The sequence below is a fragment of the Lipotes vexillifer genome, unplaced genomic scaffold (assembly GCF_000442215.2).
Source record: "Lipotes vexillifer unplaced genomic scaffold, Lipotes_vexillifer_v1.1 scaffold1693, whole genome shotgun sequence".
Taxonomy (NCBI): Eukaryota; Metazoa; Chordata; class Mammalia; order Artiodactyla; family Lipotidae; genus Lipotes; species Lipotes vexillifer.
This window is the reverse complement of record NW_006782186.1, coordinates 787,488-798,716: the sequence shown is the minus strand read 5'-3', so window position 1 is coordinate 798,716 and position 11,229 is coordinate 787,488. Positions and strand designations below refer to the sequence as shown.

The following is an 11,229-nucleotide window of genomic DNA, read 5'->3' as shown; positions in this document are numbered from 1 at the left end:
TCTTTCCCTCACAGAAGGAATTAATTCTCACAGTGGTGAGAATTAAATAAACAAGACAGCATCATGTATGATGTTCCATGTTACCATATTTCTACTCACTGAACCTAAAATGTCCCATCCTTCTTTCAAAAGGAGAATACTATTTCATCTTTTAAAATACCTCAGGTATCATCTTCTCTATAAAGATTTTCCTGATTCCCTCCTGACAGGCCTGATTATTCCCACTCTCTGAGTCCCATGTACCTGGTATAAACTTCTAAGTGCCTCGTTAACCTCAAGTGGACTGAAGTTTCATGGAGGTAGGATCAATGCCTTGGTCATCTTTGTATACTCCCAGCACCTGACACCGTAAATGACACACACAAAGCACTCAGTAAATTTAGTACATGGAAGTGCCTTAGAGAATGCCAACGTAAGATTTTAAAGTCCAATACTACCCTATGTGCTTCTTAAAATTTCTGATTCCTAGGAGTCATGGGAAGTAAACAGGGCCTTAGAGTAGAATTAAATATTTATTTCATTTTATCTCCCATTTCATTTTTTTAGCAGTAAAAACTGCACTTGAAAGCTAAACTAACTTTTTTAAGGGAAGAAGGAATGTATTCAGCTTGTTGGGCATACTAAGTATAGATAGCAAACAAAAGCTAGGAAAAACTAGGAAATAAATCACCTCCAGAAAACAAAAATAGAATCAAGAAACATCCCAGAATTAATTAAGGTGATACTCCAATACCGACAGCCCTGCTTCTCTTGTTGCCGCCTCTCAGATCATTCTGTATTTAGCAGCCAGAGTGACTTTTAAAAAACATAAATCAACTCATATCATCCCCTTTCTTGAAGCCCTTCAGGAGTTTCCCACTCCACTGAGAATAAAATAGAAACTCCTTCCAGTGGCCTCAAGGCCCTGGCTGACTCTCTTACCTCTTCTGATGGAACTCTTCCCTTTTCTCACTATGCTCCAGCTACACAGGGCTGCTCTGGTCTTTTCTGTGCTTCCTTCCTTCCTCTCTCTTGCAACTAATTCCAATTACATTTATTGAGTGCCTTCTATATGAAAAGCCCTTTCAAATGCAATCTCAGTCAATCATCACAATGAATTTCAGATGTAAATATTACCTCATTCTACAGGTGAAGAAATTAAGCTCTGAGAGATTACATGATCTGCCCAAAATACAGTTATCTTCTCCCATGCCCCTCACCCTGAATTTTTTCAGATATATCAAGCCCATTCCTCCGTATCCTCCATCATGACTGCTTCCTCTTCTAAGAATGCTCCTCCCCCAGCTGTAGTGTAGTTGGTTCCTTTCAGCCTTCAGATTTTGGGTTAAATGTTTCTCCTCAGGTCTTCTCTGCTTTATCCACAGTAGGTTCCCCTGTTCTCTAAGATAGTGTATTCCTTTATTAAACACTTTTTAAATACTTATTTTCTTGTTTATTGCCTGTCTCCCTCAATAGGTTGTATGCTCCATGAAAGAAGAGAATATATTTGCTTTTTCCATCATTATATCCTCAAAACACAGCACAGTGTCTGGCATTCAGGTGCTCAACTGATATTTTTTTCAATAAATGAATATTCTGTATCCCTGCAACCTGACACAGGGCTCAAGGTACTTAATAGGTTTATTAAATAAATGAAGGAATGAAAGAATGGGGAAAAAGATGTGTCATGAGCTTCAAGACACCATAACATAAAAGTAACACCTAAAATTAACAAAGCACATCTGTATGACTTACAGAGATTAGAGGGAACACTGTACAATGGAAACCAGACAAATCCCAGCAAGATCATTACTTAGCTTTTGTGGTCTCATGCAAGTCACTAAATAGCTCATTTACACATTGTAAAATGAGATTATACCACCTTCTTTATAAGGCAAAATGTCTTGCTCTTAAATAAAATCTTAACAATCATGTAAAACAGGTAGTACATGAACTAATGTGCTCATACTATCAATTAGAAAATCAACTCAAAGCTTAGATGACTTGTTCCAAAACAGACGGTTTCTAGAAGGGGAACCAGGACTCAAATATAGGTCTTCCCATTCCTGTTTTAATCACTCTTCTTTTTTTTTTTTAATTTATTTTTTATTGAAGTATAGTTGAATTACAATGTTGTATTAATTACTGCTATATAGCAAAGTGACTCAGTTATACATATATTTACATTCTTTTTCATATTCTTTTCCATTATGGTTTATCACAGGATACTGAATATAGTTCCCTGTGCTATACAGTAGGAACTTGTTGTTTATCCATTCTATATATACCAGTTTGCATCTGCTAATCCCCAAATCCCACTCCTCTCCCCCTTGGCAACCACCAGTCTATTTTCTGTGTCCCTGATTCTGTATCTGTTTCATAGCTAGGTTCATTTGTGTCACTCTTCTTATGTCCCAACTACTTATTGTAAGTCTTGTTGTAAAGGATAAAGGAGGTAATATATTAAAACAGTCTTAAATGTTAAAGGACCACAAATAACAACATTTTCTTTATAGGGAAATGGAAGAAAGTCCCAATCAGAACTAGTAATGCTTTCTTCTTGAATAACTTATTCCCAAATAGATTAATGTGCTAGCTTTGGGAATAATCTACACAACTACTTAATAGTCCTCAAAGCATTGTCTACATTAGGAGAAAAGAACCCACTTTGCTAACAATAAAAGTAATCTTTCTAACCAATATGCCAAATAAAATAAGTTCTTTTCTTTGGCATACTGGTAAAGGGATTAGGAAAAATATTTTTAAATATAGCAATTACTATGAATCATATCTATAACATCTTTAATGTAAATTTATTTTAGTTAAAAGAGGACAGAAATGACAGTACAACAAGTTTAACCTACGGGGGTGGGAATGTCACAAAATTAAATTTTCAAATACATTTTACATCAGCAGAAATATGGTTTTCTAAATAGAACAAATTAATGTTTATTGCTTTGCTCCCAACACAGATTTTTCATGAAAAATCAAACCAAAAGGACAGGGATATTATTAGTATTCTTGAGAATCCTACTGTCTGATTTTCTTAAAGCTCATTCAAAAAGTATTTTCTTTTAACTTTCAAATAGAAAGTTCAACAATTTTTTTGTTTTTTCATGATTAGACCAAATATCCTCTTAAGTCTTCCATCAGGGAATCTGACTCTATATACTTACAATTGGGAAGGGACAGAAGGTCCAGAAACCCTTCTGGATAAAGTGCCAGGCAACCAACATTTCAAGATATCTCTCTTTATCCCTGCAACATACCCATATATTATACCAAATCTTTAGAAGTATAAGAAATAAAATACCTTGGAAGTCCTCAGAATTAGGCAACTTGACACCACATACAAAGTAATCCTTATGCTCATTCTGTAAATACAACAAAAGAATGAAATTAATTACGTTTATGTATAAAGCAAAGAAGTTCTAAATCTAAAAAATGTACGTCAGTATTAATTCAAAGACAATACTGTCATAGACTAAAATTATTAACCAAATTGTTGAAGCTGAATGAGTACATGATGATTTATTATACTATTCTGTACACTGATGTACACTTCAAATTCTCTATACTATAAACATTTAAAACATCATATCTAAGCAAAAAACCGTGTCAAATTTTAATCATAAAACTATCGTTTGACCAATTCACAGCTATAAATGAAAATTTTTAAGTAGAATTAATAAGATTCTATGAGCAACCTAAAATCCTATTAGGTTTCCTCTCAGAAAATTAGTCTTTTAAGTCTCTTTTCATTAAAAAGAAAACAAACCCACCAAAACCCACCAAATTTAGTTAGGATCTAAAAAAAATCCTAACCAATTACCTTTGTATTTACTCTAAGAAACCAGATTCAGAAACTTAATATCCTGACAGTTACCTCAGGAATATCTTAGGTAATACTAATAAATATAAATTAATTAGCCGTTATATTTTTAAAGCAATGCACGTGTATCTGCATCTATGTGTCAGATATGGTGAAAGTTGATAATCTGGTTGAGTGAAAAGGTCCTAAAGAAACCAGAAATAATTTGGCATTCTTTCAGATGAAGATGAGTGCACCCCACCACCAAACTGATAGAAAAAAAATCAAATGGTGGAACCTAATGCCAACTAATTCCAAATCTACTTTTAAAATAAATATTAGCTTCTGAATGAATCATGACAGAGCATATGATTAAGACCAGAGCAATCAGTTTTTGCTTTGAGAGAAAATTTCAAACAGAAATCATCTTAAAAAAAATTTTTTTTTCCCCCAGAAAATTTGAAACTTACCAAATCAATAGGGTAAATGTAGGAAAGCTCAGATAGTAATTGCCTGCAACGAATTGTCAACTGGGCATTAGTCTTCAGAAAGAGTTCTCTAATGAGGAAAAAAAAAGCACATTTGTTAAAAAAAAAACATGTTTGCGTGCTTTCTAACAGTTATTTCCACCTAACTGATGCAGAGAAAGATTAATGGTCTGTACTGGGCCACAGAAGTAGAAGCAAGAATAATAGCTAACATGAGTCATGACCTATCACTAAATACTATCAATCAAGCTAACTATACTGAGGCCTATTTTATGTGTCCAACACCATGCTAAGAGATGTGAAACGTACAAAATCACTGACTGGGCACCTACTACTACATGCCAGGAGCTTCACAAATGGCTTTAATTATTACAACAACTTACTCGGTTGATATTACTATACCCATTTTACAAACAAGAAGACAAGATTTAGAGAGGCTCAGTAGGCTGACCAAGGTCTCATTTAACCTGAGGCCAATTTGTTTTTAGGAAATATCCATATGGTATTTCCTCAAAAAAGTTTTCTATTTTCATTTACAACTACAGATGTTATAACTACCTCAAAAAATAACCTGCTGCCATATTACAAAAATAACAGAATAAAAAAAGGACAAAGCAGAAAGCTGTGGCATGAGATGATGTAGCTCTTCTCTTGAACTATTTAAGAAACATGACCAACAGCTAAAATACCCATAGAGCATATTACCTGCTCAGCTGTGTCAACAATTAAAAAGGAGGTAATTTAGGAGAAACAGTAGGTCAAAGTGGAATCTAAAGTAGTACAATGCAAAGAGCACTGAAGACTTAAAGGGATTTAGTCCTGCTTTCCTAGTGAAATGGACAGAGTAACCTCCAGAGCTTTGCTTTCCTATCTGCAAACTGAGAGGATTAGATGATCTCCAAGGTTCTTTTCAGGTTTCTCAATTGCTAAGGTTTCTTAAAGAAAAATGCAGGATGGGATGACTTTCTAGGAAAAGTGAGTGAAGATGAGGAAAAGATCAGAGGTGGTAACAAGTTAAGCATGTGCTGGAAAAAATAACGGGAAAAACTATTAGCATTTGTTAAATGAATGTCACGGAGCGACTGAAATTAGCTACAGCTGTATGGGGCCATTTTATTGAAGGTTATTTGACAGGGAGGCAAAACAATCACCATTGGTTCTTAAGAAGAGAAAAAATGATGGTAAAATAGTATTTTAGGAGGGCTTCCCTGGTGGCGCAGTGGTTGAGAGTACGCCTGCCAATGCAGGGGGAGTGGCTCAGTGGTTAGGAGTCCGCCTGCAGATGCAGGGGACACGGGTTCGTGCCCCGGTTCGGGATGATCCCACATGCCGCGGAGCGGCTGGTATTTGTAGCCATGGCCACTGAGCCTCTGCGTCCGGAGCCTGTGCTCCACAACGGGAGAGGCCACAACAGTGAGAGGCCCACGCACCGCAAAAAAAAAAAAAAAAAAATAGTATTTCAGGAGAAGTCTGCTAGCAACATGGAGGATGAACTGAAAACTGGAGAGACTGATGTTAGAGAGAGAACCTGGGAGCTGTTGAGGTCAGCCAAGAGAGCTAACAGGAGTAAGTCTGAAGGAGTTACTGAAGAAAAACTGTAAGCTGCACTAAATGTAGAAGACAGGAAGAGGAGGAGATTCAAACATTAAGTCACAGTGCTGTGGCCCTGAAATCTAGAACAGTGTCCATGCTTCCGATTCTGACTACATACTAGGAGGTCTCATAACCGACTCTAGCACAGTAGGTGTTGAACAAGTGAAAGTGGCATTGAACATATTAACTGGTATTAATACCGGCAGCTTTAAAAAATACTCCTTTTCCAAATCCTCTCTTCAAAGTAAACTCGACACTCATAGTTACAACCATTTTCAGTGTTCCATTTACCTTTTCGCAGTACACTCCTTCCTCAACTCATTTAGGGATTCCTTCTGGAGTTGAAGCTTGAGGTGCTCAGCCGAAAATGCACTTCCTAGAGAGAGACGAAAGGAGACAATTCCAGATGGAACACTGCAGACAGGACTGCCCAGTCACAACCGAACAGGCAGAGCCCAGTCCCCTGACTGTGAGAGGGAAATAAAAAGAGTTAAAAGGTAAAATGGGTTGGGGTTGGAGGACTTCTGGGGGGCTTAATGAGAATAAACTTCCTATTGCTTCCTTTTTTTGTTGTTGCTTCCATTTTTATACAGCTTCTAGCAGAAGTCAAAGAGTAAGAGTCTAGGATTCTCTGCCTACAGATTTCTGGGTCACTGACCAAGAAAGCCGGATGCAATTTTCAAAATTCAGACAACTTCATTTTTAAAAAAACTGGCTATGGACTCTGGGTGCTAAGGATGATTCACTAAAGGTTCATCAATTGTAACAAATGTACCACTTTGGTGGGGGAAGCTTTGCACAGGTGGGCGGTTGTGAGTATATGGGGAATCTGTACCTTCTGTTCAATTTTGCTATGAACCTAAAATTGCTCTAAAAAGTAAAGCTTAATTTTTTCTAAAAAGGTGGTTAATTTGTTTTTAACTGCAAATGCTATATAACATTACTGAAAGTATAAAAAGTAGAGCAGGAAAAATTACCCGCATATTGACTACTACAATATAGTTCATCAATATTAAGTTTTTTATGAACTTTCATCTTATTCATATACATAAGTAGTTTTAGTTACAATCACAGTGTGCAGGAAATGTGTATTCTGATTTTTCCAAATTATGTCTCAAGCATTTTTACATGTTGGCAGATAGTCTGAGTTACAATGTTTAATGGCTTGTAAAATTTAACTCCATAGATGTGAATTAAAAGAATATTCCACATTTTAACTGATACCCCAATACCTCAATTCCACTACAGGATTACTTTAGCATTGCAATGATTAATATTTGAGTATAAGCCTGGTCTTTTGTATTTATATCAACTTTGGAACTTCCATTTTCATTCATGTGATCATAAAATCCTTTTACATCTTCCTACTCTAAGAAAATGAGCCTGTCTCAGGAAATTCCAAAGGTCCTGAAACACAGAAAAACAGTCTTAGATCCTGACATACTAAGTTCTAGATCTTAAAAAGAAGCTTAGGGACTTCCCTGGTGGCACGGTGGTTTAGAATCCGCCTGCCAATGCAGGGGACATGGGTTCAATCCCTGGTCCGGGAAGATCCCACATGCTGCGGAGCAACTAAGCCCGTGTGCCACAACTACTGAGCCTGTGCTCTAGAACCCGCGAGCCACAACTACTGAAGCCCGCGCGCCTATAGCCTGTGCTCTGCAACAAGAGAAGCCACCGCAATAAGCCCGCTCACTGCAACTAGAGAAAGCCGGCATGCAGCAATGAAGACCCAACGCAGCCAAAAAAAAAAAAAAGAAGCTTAGTTTCATGAACTGTGATCTAACAGGAAAAGGTGCCCTAAACTCTTCCGCACATCTAGGGAGGAACAAGAAGTAGGTTAATTGATCAAAATACAGTTTGGACCTTAGAACTAAATTCACCAACCTAAGTAATTTTATCAAAATATGTCTAAGCACTCTGCTCTTCTCTCTCAACTGTATTTAAATGACCAGTAAGTTGTTAACTCTGCTCCCCAAACAGAACTTAATCAAGGAATACCACTTATCTTCTTTAGCCCCAATATAATTCCTCACCAGATTTCCATATTGATAATAGATAGCATTGAGATAATCCCTCAATGATTTCAGAAGACACTTGGGTTGACAACCTCTACCCCTCACCCAATGCACTTTTACCAGAAAGCACATGAATTCTTCTACCACTGTACAAATTTGCAATGTTATTCTTCATCCCAGATAAAAGGCTGCCTCAATTCTAGTGAAATCACAAATGGGCCAAGACAGATCTGGGTTTCAAAATGCAAATGTATGCACCCTCTTTAGCTTTGAATGTCTTTAGAACATATCACACGACCAAAAAGAAAACAAAAACAAAAACCCTTGCAAAACAAAGAAGGAAAACAAAATTTAAAAATACACAGCCAGGGGCTTCCCTGGTGGCGCAGTGGTTGGGAGTCCGCCTGCCGATGCAGGGGACGCGGGTTCGTGCCCCGGTCCGGGAGGATCCCACATGCCACGGAGCGGCTGGGCCCGTGAGCCATGGCCGCTGAGCAAAAAAAAAAAAAAAAAAAAAAAAAAAACACAGCCAGCTAACAGATGGGGTAAAAAGTTAACAACAGGTAAATCTGGGTAAGAATGTAAGTGTTCTCTGTACTCTTATTCTTGCAATTTTTCTGTAAGTCCAAAGTGATTTCCAAATAAAAAGTAAAAGAGTAGATCCAAACCCAGAAAAAGGTCTCCTGAAAGGCTATGGTTTTCCCACAGGCTTTAACAGAACTAAGGCTTTAGAACACAGACTGGCAACATCTCTCCAAAACATATCAGGTTCATTTTTCTGTTAAAAGGTAATACACCTCATTGGTCACCGGGTGGTCTCTGGAACAAAACTGAGCGAGTCTGGTTTAATTAGGCTCAGGTAGAGAAGAACTAAGTATTTCAAGATACCTCAGAAAACTCCACCTAAGCTCCAAAAGTCACTTCATAGGAAGTAATAACATTGAGGCAATGATGTGCTCAAGCTCTTTACATGTTGTTCAAGTTATATATTACCAGCCTGAATACTACATGATTGGTGTTGTGTCCTCCTAAGGATATTACATATAGAAGCAATGATATCCATCTTTAAGACCATGGATATATCCTGCTTCTCATCTAACTTTCTCCCCAGATTTAGCATTGATTGGTGTCTTCTGCTTGAATCAATTTTTACTACTATGGTTGCAAAATAATATTCCAACTCCAGTACTTCCTCCATACTTATCAGGCAGCATTCAGCATTCTTCTCTAAGCAAGAGCCCTTCCTTCTCCATTAGCTATCTGTTATCAGTATGGAATCATGAATTCTCTTTTATTTTTCAAAGATTTATAATTCACTACTGGATTTAATTATTTTGGTGCTCAAGTGGTCCCAGATTTGAGCAGCCTTCAGCCTTGTTCCAGTGCCCTTCTGACATACTACGATCATGTTATTCAAAATATTACCTTATTTACTTTAATTGCTGCAGGATCTGTAGTGATATCCCCTCTCACTCCTGATACTGGTAATTCACGCTTTCTCTCTTTTTACTCAGTCAGTCTGGCTAGAGGATTATCAATTTTATTGATCTTTTCAAAGGACACCTTTTAGTTTCATTGACATTCTCTACTCTCTTTTTGTTTTCAATTTGACTGATTTCTGCCCTCGATTATATCCTTCCTTCTGCCTGATTTGGGTTTAATTTGCTCTTCTTTTCTAGTTAAGGTATAAGCTTAGGTTATTGAATGAAGGTCTTTCTTCTTTTCTAGTATAAGCATCAAATGATATAAATTTCCTCTAAGCATGCATCCCTTAAAATGTTGATATATTTTCGTTTTCATTCACATCAAAATATTTTCCAATTTTCCTTGTTATTTCTTCTTTGACCCATGGTATGTGTGTGTGTGTGTGTGTGTGTGTGTGTGTGTGTGTGTTGTACAATTTCAAAATATTAAGAGTTTTCCAGATATCTTTCAGTCAGTGATTTCTAGCTATTTCTGTTTTGGTGAGAGACAATACTTTGCATTATTTTGATTATTTTGCATTTATTTGTTTTATGACACCAAATATGGCCTAACTAAATATTCCATATGTACTTGAAAAAAATGTATATTCTGCTGGTGTTCTACTGTTAATTAGGTCAAGTTAGTTGATAATGTTGTTAATGTCTTCTCTCCTTACTGGTTTTCTCTCTACTTGTTCTATAAATTACTGAGAAATTAGTGTTACGGTTACCAACTATAATTGTGCATTTAGCCATTTCTCCTTTCAGTTCCATCAGTTTTTGATTTATATATATATATATACACATACATACACAAACACACACACACACACACACACACATATACGCTTGGTTGTTATATTCATACATATTTAGAATTGTTACGTCTTTTCATGAATTTGCCTCTTCACCATAATGTAATATCCCTCTTTACTGCAGGTAATATTCATTGTTCTGAAGTCTACCTTGCCTGATATTACTAGAGCCACTTTGGCCTTCTTTTGGTTGGTATTTGCATAGTGCATTTTTTCCATTCTTTTACCTTTAATCTGTCTATATCTTTAAATTAGAAGTGTGTTTCTTGTAGATAGGCTTTAGTTGGGTCTTTTTTTTTTTAATCTTTATAAAATCTGAACAATCTCTTTTTTAACTGAGGTATTTAGAACATTTACACGTAATATAATCATTGATACATTTAGATTAAGAACAACCATTTTGGGCTTCCCTGGTGGCGCAGTGGTTGAGAGTCCGCCTGCCGATGCAGGGGACGCGGGTTCATGCCCTGGTCTGGGAGAATCCCACATGCTGCGGGGCGGCTGGGCCTGTGAGCCATGACCGCTGAGCCTGCGCGTCCGGAGCCTGCGCTCCGCAGTGGGAGAGGCCACAACAGTGAGAGGCCCGCTTACCGCAACAAAACTACTATTTTGTTAGCTGTTTTCTCAATGTTCCATTTATTCTTTGTTTCTTTATCCCTCTTTTTCTACGCTTTTGGATTTTTTTTATGACTTCCTCTTTCTTCACTATCAGCTCGTTCTTACCTCTCTCTAAAATTTTTAGTGGTTGCCCCAGAGTTTACAATATATAACTTAAATTAATAACAGTTTACCTTCAAATAAAATTATACCACCTCATGTAAAGTATAAAATCCTGACAACAGTACACTCCCAACTCTTTCCTTCCCCACTCGTAAAATACGTCATAAATTTTACGTTATGCATGTTATAAACTCTAAAACATTATTTTTGCATTAGAAAATCAATAGTCTTTAGAGCAATTAAAAATAAGAAAAAAATTTCTTTATAATATCTTCCTTTCAACCTTTTCTGGAGCTCTCAATTTTTGTGTGTAGAGCTAAGTTTCTGTATGGTATCATGTTT

General features: G+C 36.8%; 1 protein-coding gene across 2 annotated transcripts in view; it reads right to left on the bottom strand.

The window, feature by feature from the left end:
* Positions 1 to 11,229, bottom strand: part of UVRAG (UV radiation resistance associated) — a 315,389-nt gene that overhangs the window by 134,219 nt on the left and 169,941 nt on the right. For both annotated transcript variants that reach the window (XM_007455036.1, XM_007455037.1), the window contains 3 exons: positions 6,163 to 6,247; positions 4,261 to 4,348; positions 3,293 to 3,353 (listed from right to left, as the gene is read on the bottom strand). In XM_007455036.1, coding sequence (XP_007455098.1) covers positions 3,293 to 3,353; positions 4,261 to 4,348; positions 6,163 to 6,247 — 234 coding nt within the window. The remainder of the gene's footprint in view (positions 1 to 3,292; positions 3,354 to 4,260; positions 4,349 to 6,162; positions 6,248 to 11,229) is intronic.